General features: G+C 48.9%; 1 protein-coding gene across 1 annotated transcript; it reads left to right on the plus strand.

Moving 5' to 3' along the window:
- The first annotated feature begins 182 nt into the window (after positions 1–182).
- LOC131207808 (uncharacterized) lies at positions 183–12409 on the plus strand. The gene is made up of 4 exons (XM_058200438.1): positions 183–592; positions 8473–8777; positions 11973–12070; positions 12131–12409. Exons 1-4 carry the CDS (start codon positions 183–185, stop codon positions 12407–12409), a joined length of 1092 nt encoding a protein of 363 aa, XP_058056421.1.
- Positions 12410–16436: the final 4027 nt, after the last annotated feature.

Raw genomic sequence — 16436 nt, forward strand, 5'->3', positions numbered from 1 at the left:
AACCAGCCGGGGCCGGTTAGATAAACAGCCGAAACGCTATCAGGTGGCTCCCAGAAAGTACGAGAGTAAACCAACGTCACATCCTGCGCACCTGCCGCAGCTGGACGCGTGGGATCTGCATTCGAGCGCAGCGCCGGACGTAAGCCGTGGTGGTTTCGCAAGACTCGCGCCAGTGTCTAATGATGGCAACCGGTAGCGGTGGCATTAGTAGTTTGCCGGCTCCTCGGTCAATGCTGCAGCAGCAGCTTGTCCGACTGCTGCTGGTGGCCCTAGTTTTGCTGGCCATCGTCGGAGCGCATCCGGGCAGTGCGGCAAGTGTCGGAGCGACTGACGGGGCAGTCAGTCTAGCGGAAGATGAAGATAGCAGCGGCGCTGTCGGTGCGTCCGATGAAATGGTTGCTGACGAAAGTTTCGAACAAGACGTCAGCCAAGCGCCGGACTCCAAGGAAGCTACTGAAGGAGCTCAGCGTGCGGATGGTGAAGCCGCCGGATGGCAGGATTCGGAGGACTCGACGGAACCGTCGACGACGCCGGGCTTCAGTGCGGTAGCGACTACACCGAAGATAGTGCCGGTCGTGAAGCAGTTAAGCCGGTAAGTAATGGTTCGGGTTTTGGGCGAGCAGAGACGGTATTATTGCTATTCGCTTAAGTTAACGGTGTTCTGCGAAAGGAGTTCCGTGGAGGAGGATAAAAAGGAACGGAAAACGTGGGGTTTTATCGGTGCCGGTTCCAGTGAGTGGCTCGAAATTGATGTGTTTAGTTATATTTTCCAATGGCATACAGCCAGCGCCATAGCGATATTGTAGTAATTATGCCCGTCACTGAACTATTTTTACATGTTGATGGTGAATCACTTTTTTGCAAATACATGTCCTCCCTATCTAGCCTGTGCTGGTGCTCTTTGTGCCCCACAGGCAAGATCCTACAATGGTAGAGCGTTTGCTGCAGGACACACCGTGCACATGACAGCGTGGCTGGGCAGAGTGTCCCAGTTTTTGTTTGAGTTGTGAGCGTAAACTAAACGATCATGCACTAAAATCATAACGGTTCGCTAAACTTCACGCAACCGCCTGGCTGGCTGGCTGGGCTGCAAAGTTGTTTGACGAAAACTCCGCCCGAAACTCGACGAATCGCTAAAATGAGTTTTTCCTTCCGCCCCAGATGGCCGCCACAAACCGCCCGACCGTGAGTGCATGCGATGCGAATGGTGTTTGTGCGCGGGGAACGGGACCACCACGTGTGCGTCTGTGTGTGAAGGGTTTTTTGTGCACCAACCCCAGGATACAGCTGGCTAATGCAAGGATGCACGGGAATATGCAGCTATCTCTCAAATAAAGTTGCCTAATTACTGCGGAAACTATTCATCAACTCGCTTTCATTGGGGATGGTGTTAATGAACTTCGGGTGTCATGACGGCATAGAGTTGGGTGGCCGCACCGCCAACATCGGCAAATGTTGGTTTTGTGCCAGTTGCGATCATTTTGATATGTTTCCGTATAGCTCCGTCCCGCTCTCGCGCGTGCCTCGATTTCACTCGTGCATTTTGGCACCTGCAAATGGAAGTCCGGTGAAGGTGCTCAACCGGAAGTTATAATTATTTCCGAAATGTAGTCAGCCAAATAGTTATGGCAACTTCACCAGGTTCGCCACAAAAGGATGTTCCGCCATCGCTGCGCATCGCACGTGTTCGGTTAAGCCTTTCGGGTTTGCTTGCTCCCGTTTTGGTGGAGGTCGATTTCATGATCACGGTGATTGGTTGCCAGCCACGGCGCTGAGATCCTTTGTGGTTTTCCGATGCTGCCACTCCATCGTAACTAAACCAACATTTATTCTTCACGAAGTGCGCCGGTTAGTTCGGTGCAGATATTAATATTATGTCACCCATCGAAGGTGTAAACATGTTTGTAGGAAGTTTCAATTTTTTTGTTGCAATTGGAGTGCAGCGGACACGTTTTCAATGGCTTCCGATTGGATGCGGCACCATATCGGGCTCCATTCAGGCCGCTCGGATTATTATCGTTTCGAGGGATATTAGTTTTCACCGTCTCGACGCGAAGATTAGTATTGACTTCGGCGTAATCCTTCGGTATTAGTGGCATTTCGGAGGAAAAAGATTCGTTGTAATAAAAAAGTGAAGAAGGATTTATTTTTTTGCTGCAAGAGAAAACCTAGCTGCGCATGAAAGCGATGTTGCAGACTAATTACTCTCGCGAGTTACAGTGAGGCGCGTAAATAAAATTTCTGGTGCTAAATCGGAGTAAACAGATCGTGGGGTTCGAATGACTACGAACTCTGTGTTTGGTTGGTCGGCAGCAAATTTTCCGGAATATTTTAATTCAATAGGGGGTTTTTATGTTTGCAAACGATCCAGTAGCAATAGAACCTGGTACACGAATCGGGTTTTTGGTTGAAAATATGTTCTTCCAAAATGGTGGAATAGTGGATTTTCTTCACGATAGCGATTCTTAATTATGGATTTAATTCAAGTTAGTAATACACCGACAAATGACTGTTTGCGATAGGGTTTAGGCCATCCTAGCTCATTAATATTTCAGCCGCTTAAATATATTAACCTGATCATCGGAACGACCTAAGTTAGAGCAGTTGCTATTTGATGGTTAGAATTTAAAAGGTATGGATTGATTATCCGATGAACTATTCACTTGAGCTGGATCGGTTGATGAGGTTTTCAAAATTAATGAGTAAATAATACATTTCATCCTTCACCATGGACCAAATGTCGAGCAAATATTGTTTTGAACTGAATTCTTTGAAACCCAGCCAGGCTGGCAATTACGGAGCATCCACTTGTTAGATTTGCATTTCACGCCGAAGTGAGTGCCTGTTCACATACGGTACAAAAAGGTTCTGTGTACTGAAAGGTATCGTAAAATTCTGCGAAAATCAGCGTTTTTTGCCATCGGCTGCCTTGCGCCGTGGTTTCTGCATGTTGCATGCCTGGAGCAATAACGATTAACAACACAACAAAAACAAACAACACAACTTTCAATTACTGGCAGCATGATGCATATCCGGTTCCGGGATGTTCCAATCACCCCACGATGGACTGTCCTGAAACAATTGTCCTGAAACGCGAACCACCGTTGCCGGCCGTCGTCAGGATCGATCACTGCTGGGTGCTGGGTGTGGAAAAAAGGTCTACAAAACTGTACTTAACAGTAATTACTGTGCCTGGCCTGGCACACAAATCGCGAAGGTAGGCGCTTCGACCGGTCGGCTTCCAACAAACCATGTCGAGTTATGGTTCCTGTGCCTGAGTAGTAGCCGAGTGGTCGGATTAGGCCGCCGAAGAATTTATGGCAGCAACATGCCAATTTGCCATTGCGTCCGCCCGTTTCGGGCCGCGGCAGTAGATTGTAGTTTGGCCGGTGGGTTTTTTGCGTCGGTTTGCTCCGATCATATGCACCCGCAGGGCCAGACGGGCCGCTAATACGTAGATTGAATTTAAATTTATGTTCGCCGCCGGATTTAATGCGCCGACCGGATGCGCTGCAATAACAAACATTAAAACAAACGCCGCGCCGCTGTTGGGGACTGGACCCTGATTCCAACAACGGTCGGGAACTGTCGAACGTTCCGATGGTCGTGTGGCGGTCGGGATAGGTTCCACCGGTTCTCCTTTTTTTCCTCCTCGAGCCGCTGGTTGGTGTTCTTTTGTGCACAGGATGCAGGCTCCGCGGGCCAGCGATGTCCTTTCTGAATTATTTCACTCTGCATAATTTTCAGCGATAAATGGCTGGCGCTGGCGTTTGGTGACCGATGTCGGTTGAGTGTGCACCCGGGCCGTGTCCTTGATGCTGGCCGGCTTAATTTGTGGCCGCAACGAAACCCGGGCCCAGCTGTAGCCGCCAGCCCGCTTGGCCCGCGTCCGGCGAGGAATCCGTTTGGCATTCGGCTGAGATTTAAATTAAACCGCTTAATTTGACAATTACAATCACCACCCGGGCCGGTGGTCCGGTGTCGTGTAAAAGTTTTCGGGCGAGCAAAAAAGATCAATTCGACCGTAGCATAATTTGCACGCACGATCGGTCAAACCAATTGGGGTTCCCTCACGCCCCACCCCCACCGGTGGACAAAATGGGGCGGAAAAAGGACTCGGGACTTTGTGTGCGAGCTTTTAATTTTAATTATGCCGTACCGATCATTTATTACACCGGCAACGGGTCGATGTCTCCCCCTGCCGGCCCCCTTCCTAGCCTTTGCCACCCGCCTGTTCCGGAAGGATCATGCGGGGTGGTTGTAAAAGCCGCACCGGAGCTTCGGGGAGCTGAATCCTGTTTTTTTTGTGTGTGTCAGATTGCGCCCGAAAATTGATATTCGTCGCCAGTGTTCGTTCTTGACCTCCCGACGCCACCCAACGGTCCCGCCATCCACACATCCAGGGGGCCCAGTTATGCAGCGGCTAAACCGATTGCAAATAATTAATGGATGCACCGGGAGCAAAGTTCATTAATTCAAAATTGTTTTTCGAATTTCATGGGCCAACGGCAGGAAGCGCGTGTCCTGGCAATGGGATTCATCAACTCGGGTGCAGTGGGCAGGTTAACGCAAGGGTGCGTTATGGACAGTGCCGCAACCCAGTGCCATTTGAACGCCGACTTTTGGATTTATTGAACTTGTACTCGCCATACTCACGGACCCGAACCCGGTTCAACATGTCCAATTTCTTCGTCCGATCAAAAGTGGTTGGTTGTAAAGCGGACCGTACCTGGCCGTTAAATGTGGTGGCGCGGAAGCAGTGGAAATAATTAATACATTTACTTAGTGCTTTCGGATCTGCACGGTTTGCGGCGTTGTTTTTGCGTTGGCCACCCGGTTCTGGAGATTATTATTATTCATATTTTGTTTTTTATTAATTATTTTTATGATGTTGGATTTTATGTTCGGCTCCATGTGTGTGCCTTTTTTCTGCCGTTCCGTCACATTGCGCGTATTTTTAATGTGTCCATTCATTTCGCTCCGTTTCGCTGAAGGTAGGCCACCCAAGGTCAGCTCCATCAAAATAAATTGAATATCATTTCAATGAATACATTTCGCGAACGTGGGCTACCGGTTTCCGGTGTGTTTGAAGTTTTCCCAGTTTTCCCAGAGTGTCCTGTTGGATGCGGGCCTGCGGCGGACCTGCGAATGCCACGAGATCAGGGCTTGCGATACGGATTTCACCTCGTCTCTGGTCGTAAATAAATAGGTGAAATATTTATTGAATATGCAACGCGGATCACGCAGTGCACCGGCGACAGTGCCATATGAATATTGATCCATCCATCCATGTTTGGGGCAACAGCAAAAAAAAGAGCGAGGGCCATCGTGATGATGTCCATTTGCTGCCAGCATGATAAAAGGTATCACTTTTCCCCGGGAATGTGAGGAATGCTCACCGGACGTTGGTTGTTCGACCTTCCGGACATTAATTATCATTCCGAGTCTGTGATTTACGCGCATTAAGCAGGTCGCGTAATCTGCACGGATAGGAAAGCTCCCAGCCGTCGGCGTGACCATCAGCCAGCCGCCTGCCGTAAACCACTAGGAAATAGTTTAGGATAACCCACCGGGGGCCAGTGAAGAATTTGCAGAATTACACAAAATGTTACAAATTAAATACACTCTTGCGCAACCCATCCATCGTCGGTCGCACGAAGGTCGCTATTTTGTGGGCACATTAAGCGAGAACCCCCATTGCATTATCCGAGTGATTTAACTTGCCGTATGCGGTAATTTATTCACTCAATTAAGCGCTGTGCTGGGTGGCCGAAAAATGGGTTTGTTTTGAGACACGGATGACAGCAATTGGCAGCAACATTCAATCATCAAAACATCGCAACATTACATTTCGTACGTGCCAAAGCGCACCCTTGCAGCATAGGGGTTTCTTATCTCCGAATTCATTTGTTTCAATTTGTGCACCATAACGGCAACTAACGGCTCCAATCGTAAGACAAACCGATTGTTGAGCATTCGGGGTTGCAGTTTATTTAGAACTCGTTTTGGACCTTTGCCTGCCCTTATGAGGCCTATTTGTTTCGGCATTCCCGTCCACGCTACGTGTGCTCCGGTGCGTGGCAAAACCTTCCTATCCTTCCTTCCGTTGGACCGCAACATTATCAATTAACATAACCGTAAGCCAACGTAGTACGCACCATCGCTTCCCGGATCGTGCCCGGCGGATTGGATTCCAAAGACGTGTCCTGCGCCACCGCCCACCCAGCGATCGGTTCGAACGCTGGCTGGTGAGACCGAATCCTTGCGCCCCCGAAACGGTGATCCTTTGAACTCAAATCAGGATCATAATCTGGCCCGTTAGTCTCAGCCCATAAAGCGCGCCCAGCACGGGGTGGGCAGCTGGCCAGGGGGCTTATGTGCCACACGCTTCCGGAGCCGCACCGGGCGGCGAAGGCAGAGGTTTTTCTTTCATTAGCCTCATTAACTCCTGCCTCAATCCTGGCCCGGAATAAACGACTCTGGCGAACATTTTCCGGACAAAACCGCAGTGAACCGTAATGAACCTTGTGCGGCTCTCGTGCTCGTCGCCCGGACCCGGAAGTACCTTCGGGAGGAGAATTGGCCCAACATACGCTCATACACCCCAGCACCCCGACACCAGCACCCCGGCACGTTACCGTCCGCCTCACGCGCCATGGTGGCGAAAAGGGACCCGTTTCGGGTCGTTACCGTTCGGGGCAGTCTCGGGGCACTTTCCGAGCCCGGCGTTCATTATTTCTAATAAAACAATTTGAGAAACTGAATTAAATTTTATTTATTGTTATTATCGCTTAATTCTGTTTTCGCTTTATCTTATCTGGCCACCGGCGCCCAAAACAACGACGGCCACACGGCCATGGACACTGTTCCTAGGGCTGTAGGGCCCCGAATGTGCTGTCTCCAATTGTCGGGCTCAACATTTTGTATGTTGCGGAATGGTGGTCTGTGGAGTGGTCCACGAACGGCCGGTCCCGTTGGTTGGCATAGGTAGGGACGTGTTTTGACGACTGGGCCGGGTGAAGCCGGTTTATTGCATAGCGCCAGCATATTTTGGAAATACCGCAGAAAGAAGTCGGAATACGGTTACCGCTGTGTTGATGGCTTTGGCGTGAGGATTGGTGTGTTGTGGTGATCAGGATCGATCAGGCTGTACAACAACCAACAAAGTTTTGCGCTACAAAACTAAGTGATTTCGCTATGGCTTGACCATTCGTATCATAGACTAGAGGTGCCTTATTTTCAGTAAGTATTTACATGAGATAAAGTTTTGGTTTTTCTTTTGTTGTTGCTGCTTTTATCGTTGTAGAGATTTTTAACATAAAGCTGCATTTATTTCTTTTAGTTGGTGTATTGTTTATGTGTTATTTGTTGATCAGCTTCGATTTATTGGTCTACAGAGTTTCAATTTTGCAATGATGTTTTAAAATGTTGCGTTACTCTTTGCTATAATGGCCTCTTCGTATACTAGAAGTTTCAAGATACTTGTAATTAATTGTTTGCATCTTAGAAAATAATTCAATAAGTCCTGGCCCCGACAGCAAGATATCACATGGAGTCCGTTACTTTAAAAAATCTAAATTATACAAATTTCCAATAATATCTGCCTGTCCTTAGTTTTTGAAAGGATAAAATGACCACGAAAGAGTCCTTCAGGGCAAGAGATTAGATCTTATGACTAAGCGATTTCCGCAAATGTAGCATATTTCGTGGTCACATCACACTTCGACATAAAAAATGCTGGTGTTGAACACTTATGGACCTATGTGTTGGTATGACCCACGCGTTACATCCATCATAGTAAAAGGAAATGAACGTAAATTTCCAGAGAGCAATCAAACACAACCAATTATTGACAACTCATAATTGTTTTTTATTTACCAGGTAATTTGGAAAATATTTTTTTTCGAATAAAAGGGCAAACATTGCTTCCAGCGCCTTTTTAATTGTAAAACAATTAAATTTCTTAGTGCTTTGCCTTTGCAATTGTCGAGCAAGAGCTCGTTCGGTCAGGTAACATTCCTTTATGTTTATACAAATTAATTTTTAAACTTATTTAGCTGCTTCATTTCAATCAAACGTTTGCTAAAGTAGTTGGTTATCTATTTCGGAACCAGCACCAATGAAATGAAGCAATGCATGCTTCATTTCAATTGAAATTTGCATTGACGTCAATTTAATGGCAATTCCCAAATAATAAAACATCGTCTTGGGGCCGTCCGACTGAACGGTGTTTTGGTGCACAACTTTAAGCCTTTCCGCCTCTCGAATACCGACGACGACAACGACGACGACAAAATGTTCGCTCGCTCCACACATTTCCCTACGGTGCAGGATTCTTTTCGAACCGCTCTACTCGTCCCGTAGGTCCAACTCCGGCTCATTCTGCTTTTCTTCTCTTGCCTCTTCCACATGACATTCCGGCGTCACACATCGACCGGGCTGGCCACTGCTGCCGCCTTGCATATCGGACAGCTACGAGCAGGGCCTCGAGGACTACGACGAAGCGGCAGACCGAGCCGAGCGGGAGCAACAGCAACAGCAGCAGGAGCTGGAACAGCAGGAGCAGGACACCGAGCAGCAGTCGTACAGCAATATGGTGAAACCGATGCTGACATTATTTAATGTGATAAGCACAGTTTTATCGTCCGCACGATCGATGCGATCGATGGTGTCCGGCATGGCCTCGACTGACGGTGACAATAAAAATGTGAACATCACCCTTGGCGGCGACTCAACAAGCCACGGCAGCATCAGCAGCAGCGCAGATAATGAAACTGGTAATGCATATTTTGAATGCTTAGCATATTTGCCCAATGCAGCATACTGCCGGTGACGAATGCCGGTCCGCCCGGCCGTCACAAAACTAGCTTTCAGCTGTTGGAGCATTTTCGGTCGGGGTCCATTTCTTGCAGCAATGGTTTTATAGTCACTCCCGCTGCCATTTCGGTGGCTTCGTCGTGCGTTCGCTAACGAGCTCGCTTGGCAGGATATTCTCATGCTGCGAGCAGCCGCCCAACGCACGGAGACGGTCGGCCCCCAACAATCCCAAAGCTGTAAAACAATTTGTGCAATTTCACAACACACTGCCGGGAGATGTTTTCGGGAGCCCGGGGCCCGTCTGGGTGAAGAATGTTTCGAGGCACTTCACATCGGAAGCGTCTGCTCGAGCGAGCCCGGGCTGGAAGCAAACGAAGAACGTTGTGGGAAACATTCCGTTTTATTGGATTTTATTTATGCGATTCTTTTTACGAGATCCTTACAGCGTTACAGGGAGGCTCAGCGGGGTTGGTTCCTCCTCGGGTTGCGGTGGGTAAACACGTGCTCGGCACTTTGAAGAGATGCCGTATTCGATGTACCGTCGAACGTCACCTAATTTTACGAATCGAGAATGGAGTGTGCTTCCGACCACGGGAACTACGGTCACCACGGAACTCTACCATGCAAATGCTTTGATTTCGAGGTTTTTCCGAGCACCGAAGGTCGACTCTTCCCGGCATACTCTGCGATCCGTCTGCACTCCGGTCGCTCGGTGCAGCCCAAAGTTGGAACCGGCATCCACCGGCAGCTCGCAGCCTTATTACTTGCTGTTAGTTGCTGTTTGTTGATCCACAAAATCTCCTAATATGCCCTCTTCGGTTGCGGCGACGGGACCTTTCGGGCTGGCCGGAGTGCCAGCCTCAAGCCAGGGCCGGCGTGCAATGCCACGCCAGCGAGAATAAATTGAAAAAGTTTATAACATTCTGCCGTTCGCTCGAGTGACTCGGGGAAGTTGCCACAGAGCGACGACGGGAGCTCCGCTCCGGTCGACATGTGAACATGAACTTCGATTTCGATGAAAATAACTGTGCGGTGCATTCACGGTAAGCGCGGGCGAGTGGCGACGGAAGGAAAACCTTCCCCCGGGCCCGGCCAGCATTTATGCAAAATCCCATCCCAAAAGTACAGCCGAAAAAAAGCGACACTCGCCTCCCGCGAAAAGAGGGTCACCGGTGCCATTTTGGCAGCTCAACTGTGGTGGTCTCAAAATGAGATAAAGTTACAAATTAAAAACTTTCGCAACTCGTGGAACCATTCACTTCACGCGTTTCTGTGGGGGTCCGTGACTTCTGTGATGGGTTCTCACGTGGATGGGTGGGTTCATTATCAATGACGGCAACCAGTAAAGGCCGCAAATGGAATGTGGCTAGGAGCACATTTTTCAACTTTCGAGGATCCATCGGGAAAGCGCGGGAAGGTCGGGAAAGTGCTCCTGGTGGAGTGATAATGAAACAAACAAACCTGAAACCCATCCAAATCCAGCCCAGGTGCCAGTGACTGCAGCGTGTTGGGTTCGCCGAATTTTTAGAACAAGAACGAAGTGTTGCTCAATTTTTGAACCGTGGGGTTTTTGGTCGCACTGAGGGTGTTATGGTTCAGCCGTTAGGTCGTAACATGTAATTGGATGTACTTACAATGCTAGGAATATTTGAAAACTAGGGTCCCTCACTATCAGAAACTGCATTCATTGTACAGCAAAATATCCATATGACGTTGCAAAAACAAAGTATTAGGGAAATAGGGAAAATTTACATTGATACGTTAAAAAACAAGATTAAACAAGAAGGGCGAAACAAGCTAATTCGAAGTAAAAATACAACCGAATGCCTATCCAACGACATGCCTATGCAATGCAATGTAGACGAAATACCATTAACATTCTTGGCATCATTACCATTTCTTTCTTTATATAGTTCGAGCATTTTTGTAACTTCTTCATAAAATTTTGTATCGACTAGCTGAGTCACTCAATTTTAAGTGTCGTCACACGGTCCCTTGAAGCAAATGATGAATTCCTCAGAGTTCAACTATTGATCAATGGCTGCGGTTCCATTTGGCAAAATATCTTATGGGAATTTGCATCCTTCGGGTAGTTGGCTTCGAAATGGATTTGGCTTCGATGAAATCGATCGACAGCCGTCGAATTAATTTGACCGCCTTAAAGTGAATCGCTATCCAGGAGGTTTAAGGGTCTCCTTTTTAATACCTCCCATACGCGCGCAACCAATCATCCACCTTCCCCCGTTTCACCCATTTTTTCACTGCACAGATAAACCCTGTTTTTGGCCGGTGCTAAAGGTGCGATTTGTGTTTCATTCCAGAAACAGCAACCGCGATGACGGGTGGACGATACATTAAAGGCGATCCGCTGAATGGCTACTTCGATTTCGTGATCAGCGAAGGATCGTACAAGTTTTGGGTGGTGTTTCAGGTAGCTATCACTGTTTCAGCATAACCTACCCGTAAACTCCCCCGGTTCCTAGTGGCCAGAGGAAATGGGATAATTTATGTGGGGGAACGCGAGAACCGGAGCTAACGCACCCCAATGTTCTCTCTCTCTTTCTCACTCTCTCTCGGTGTATCTCTGTATCCTGGATCCGCTGCCGCCTGACAGCTCTTCACCTGTGCGCTCGTCCTGTACGCCACCTTTGCGGCCATTTACTACTCGAAAGTGAGCCCCCTGACGTCGGATTACGATTATATCGATTACTTGAACGGGGCCCGCTCGTTCGCCGGCGGTCGCCCGATGACGGGGACCGGGGGCGGAGGCGGTGGCCGCGGTATGGGTGCGATCTGGGACACGGTGGCCAACAACTGGTGGTTCGGACCAGCGGCTCAAGCGTTCGAGACTGTGATGCACGCCATAGAGAACGCACCGAAATAGGGCTCCCGTCGTCGGTCGGGGACATTCATATGAAACATTTAACCTTCCGGTGGACTGCTTCTGACTCCGGCAGTCCGGGAGTTTTGAATGTTTTATTTCAATGTGTTTGCATAGCTTAAGGGGCTTAAGTTAAGCTTACGTGTTTTTTTCTAAATATGCTTCGATAGTGTCGAAATCAAGAATAAATTAATTTATGGTACACCCATCGAGTGTGACGAGACCCCGAGTTATAATACTGTCGGTTTGAACACTCCTGTCTCCACAGCGCTAGCGGCGGTCGAAGGTCGCTACATCAAGGGTGACCCGCTGAAAGGATACTACGATGTCGTCATCAGCGAGTATTCGTACAAGTTTTGGGCCGTGTTTCAGGTGAGTGATCGCAAATCGAACTGATGGAAATGAATTGTTAACCACTACCCGTTTCCGCAGGTGGTGACGGCGGCCGTGGTCATCTACTCGACGTTCACCGCTATCTACTACTCGAAGGTGGCCCCACTGACGTCGGATTACGATTACGTCGATTACCTGAACGGGGACCGGTCGTTTGCCGGCGGCCGTTCGACAAGTGGCCAGCGGTCCAGTTCCGGGGTCCGATCGAGGTCCACGGGCAGTGGGATCTGGGACAATTTGTCCAGCAGCTCATGGTTCGGCCCAGCTGCCCAGGCATTCACGCTCGTGATGGATGCGATCGAACGGCAACCCAAATGATGCGTTAGTAGCGAAGGCGAAGGGCCGGTTATGCTGACAAATTGCTATGAAGTACTGGACCGAAACATGGGTCCAGTACTGCATAGTGATGCAGCATCGTTAAACAGCACACACGGATCATCGGGTAGTTCTTGTACTCATACTAAGTTAGCAGTAACTTCAGTTTTAAGCGTACCTAAACTTATCAACTCCAAAATAAACGGGTCTGTCGATTCGAGGAAGATACACATAGACCTGGCAACCGAAAGATATGTAAGGGAATGCCTTAATTAACATCATTCGTCGAACAATTCAGCCTTCCTGTCGATGTCGACATCAGCCAGATTGATGCTGTTTCCCGAACCGCTGCTGATACGGCGAAAAATCCCTTAACCCTTAGAACTTTCAAACTGGGCCTGGGTATCCAGGCAGAAAGTATTGGCAGTGTCAGCGCAAAGGCGCGCGGTCCGGCATGCCTTACCGATAGAGATAGTGAATTTACATTTTCGGGAAACCATACTCTGCCGACGTTCGGCCGTCATCCCTTTGGCCACCGCCCCATACCTTAAAAATAGGAAAGAGCTTCCAGGAAACAGTGCACAGTGCGAGATAGTCGTTCGCTGGACCACATATTAAGCGCTAGAAGCCGGGACAGAGAAAGCAGAAGAGAAAAAAAGGTTGAACAGTGTTTGTCAAGAACATACGACCATACACAAAAAAAGCGGGGAAAATACACGCAAAACACCGGAAACGCGGCGCGGCCCCCGAAACCGGTTCTCGGGCGAAAGAGAGTATCGGTCTGTAGCATGTAGCGCACGGCGCACAAGAAATTAATTTGATTTTTAATTGGTTTTATAATCGAACCGAACACAAACAATCGGAACTGAAGTACCAACGGACGACCGACGAGTAGAAGCCGAGCCGGCAGCGCCACCGCGCGGTGAAAGTAATGAAGTAATAACGATTCATCAGCCCAAAAACGCTGAATCCCGAAGCCACCGAGCCACCGGCTCTCGCCGCAGTCGTGACGGCGGAAATCTGATGAAAGAGTTTTAATTATTCGTTCTTCGCGCGGTTCCACGCGAGTAGTTTTTGCGAGGTTGGCTTTTGGCCCTGTGTTTGGACCTGTCACTCGCCAGCTGTAAGCCGGGCGGGGGCTAGACACCGCACTCTAGCGATCCTCAGCCGGAAGTACCTCATGCGAAGGAGCGCACCATCGGCTGGAAAACATCGCGCGGTAAACAATTACATCGAGTGGCCTCTAACCCTGCCGAGTGAGCTAATTGAAACCAGCGAGGGAAGTTTGAGCGCTGAGCGAGAGTGTGGATCCTGTGGTTGTGGAGTTACTGGATGTTGAAAGTTGGCGGTAGAGAGATCTAGAATCGAATCTACGCTCGGGCAGGGTGGCGTGCGCCAAAGGACACAGGTTCGGTAGAAACATAGAAAAATCTGAACCATCCGTCCGGCGAAGAAAGCCGTGCGGCCGTAACCCCAACGTAAACCTCAAATTAATTCCTGTCCCATCCTGCACCACGGTGTCATACATATTTACGATTGGCGGATTTCGGAATTTCGACCCGAAGTTGCTGTGGCATAATTTATTATAAACTTGGTCTATCAAAACCAATGCCATCGAACGCCCGTCTTCCGTCGTCGTCCTGGTGCCGGCAGACCTCCTTAGCGACCCTCGCACAAGGAGGGACAGACCGAGAGAAAACATAACACCGTGCAACCTTTCGGTAAGATAGAAATCTTCCGAAGGATATCGACCGCAGCCCTGGCACTAAGCCGCCGGGTTCCGGGCCCGGGGACCCTTTACCGCAGCCGGGGCGGGAAAAAAGGGCTGTTTTTGCAATCAGGCTGACTTTTCAATTAATCAAAACCTTGTTAAGTCGGGCGACCCCGGGGCGACCTGGCAACCCCGGCAGCCAGCTAGTGGCGCGCCTTCATGCGCGTAATAGGTGAATTGGATTAAAAATTCGCACCCTCGTCAATTCCGCCGTTTCGAAGGGCGCACCACGGCGAAACTTTTACGCCACCGCGGCGCGCAAACCTGCGTCGAGATTGGCGGAGGTTGTTTTCCTGCAGGCTGCTGTTTCTGACAGTGACAAAACCGATGCGCGACTCTGCCGAGAGCGGTGGTGATGATGACAACGACACCACAACGATGCTGATAATGATGATGTGCGCAGGAGAGCGACATCTGACGTCTGGCTGGCTGGCTGATACCCTCGGAAATTGAATCCTCTCGCTCGACATGCTTGCGGAATTTGATGTCTAATTTATGATTTTAATCACTTTCGACGCCGATCCTGACCCGCTGAGGAGTGTCGCTGAAGGGCGTTGCGAGCTTGAAGAGCTGTTACGGCGGACTGTGATCGGTGAACGGCTCAGGAGGTACCACCGAAGTTTCTTCCAAAAACCGGCAATCTCATGAACAATAGCCAAAATACGCCGAATGCCGAAGGACGCCGACTGTTTGAAGTGGGACCCCCGAGATGGTGAAACAAATTCTGATAATCCTACAAGCGCATTGGGTGAAAATATTTGTCTACGTTCGGCTCGCGTCTTTCCGGCCGCTCTGCTCGTTCCGGTCGGTAAACAGATCCCTTGAAGAAATGGACGAAAGTCAACAACCGACGTACCGAAGGACGGCAGACGCGGACTACAGCCGGCCTTAGCCGGTGCCGATTGCACTCGTCGCATGGACCGGTCGGTTCCGGCGGTCCGGTTATCCTTAAACTATTTACACAGTCAACAGCTGGGACCGGCGAAAGGCGAGCGCACAATTTATTACTCCACCAGCGGGCGACCATAGCCACCGGGGCCGCTTTGTAGAGACCACCGTATCCACCATCCAGCAAGTTATTATCAGTTGGTATAAAATCTCCATTAAGGAATATTTTGTCGACAACAGAGGTCTGTTTTGTGTTGTTTTCCACCACCGACCGAAAGCGTGATTTATGTGGCGCTTTGAGGATACCTACCGGGCGGTGCCGGTTTCGTTTGGCGGAAGTCATCATATTCCGATGGCTTTCGTGGGTGCCACTATATTCACTGAAACGGTCTAAACACCGTCGGAACCCCACTGCCGCGAAGTCGATCCTGCGTCGGTTGTCCGAAGCGACAGCTGGAATTCGTGAATGAGTTTCGTGCGAAAGCATGTTAATTGTTACGCCTCGATGGTGGCTCGAAATTGGAATGAAAATTTGATTGCACCTCGCTCGAGGCCGAAGCCCAGCAGCGATGCGATGTGGGGTTGTCCGGGGAAAACATTCAAGCCCATCCAGGTCCGCAGATATTTGGGTTTCGACTAGAGGCTGATTTTGGGGTGCCGACGGCGGCTATTCGATGCACTTCACCTGGGTGGAAAACTTATTTGATAACATTTAAACCAGCGAGTGTCAGGGTTTGGCATATGCTTCATTTCAGCAACACGTTGCTTTTGCGGCTGGACGTTAAGTGTGATTGTGGACATTGAGTAAACACTCAGTGAGTGTGTTTTACTGACAAATTTTATTTTTAAAATTATAAAATGCAGCAATATCTATTAGCAGGCTAATATAGTTGGGAAAGTGCGTTCTTTTTTATTACAACGCATCCAATTTCATGCAAATCGGCGGACAGATTAAAATATTATGCGCGTTAATTTGTCAACAGATCTGGGGCTGTGATACAAAAAAGGTTTCACGAACAAAGACCCAATATTAAATTTTCTTTTAAACTTGGTAAAGCATGTACCTGAGACCTATAAGTTATTATAACAAGTTTAGGATAATGACTGTATGAGGAGAGCAAGAGTTTTAACGAGTTTGTGGTATAAATGATTGGAAAAAAAATCGCAGGGACTTGGAAGACTATGAAGGCCTGCGTGTCTTCAATACCGAAATCATTCAGAATTGGTGGAAAATATTCGTAAAAGCCTTGCTCTGGTACGAAATTTCACTGTAAGAATGTTGGCTGAAGAGTGTAATACAAGAAAATACACTTTTTAGAACATTTTACATAATGATTTGAAGAACAGAAACGTTTTGGCTCGTTTTGTTCC

This window comes from Anopheles bellator, chromosome 2 (genome assembly GCF_943735745.2).
Source record: "Anopheles bellator chromosome 2, idAnoBellAS_SP24_06.2, whole genome shotgun sequence".
In the NCBI taxonomy this organism is placed as follows: domain Eukaryota; kingdom Metazoa; phylum Arthropoda; class Insecta; order Diptera; family Culicidae; genus Anopheles; species Anopheles bellator.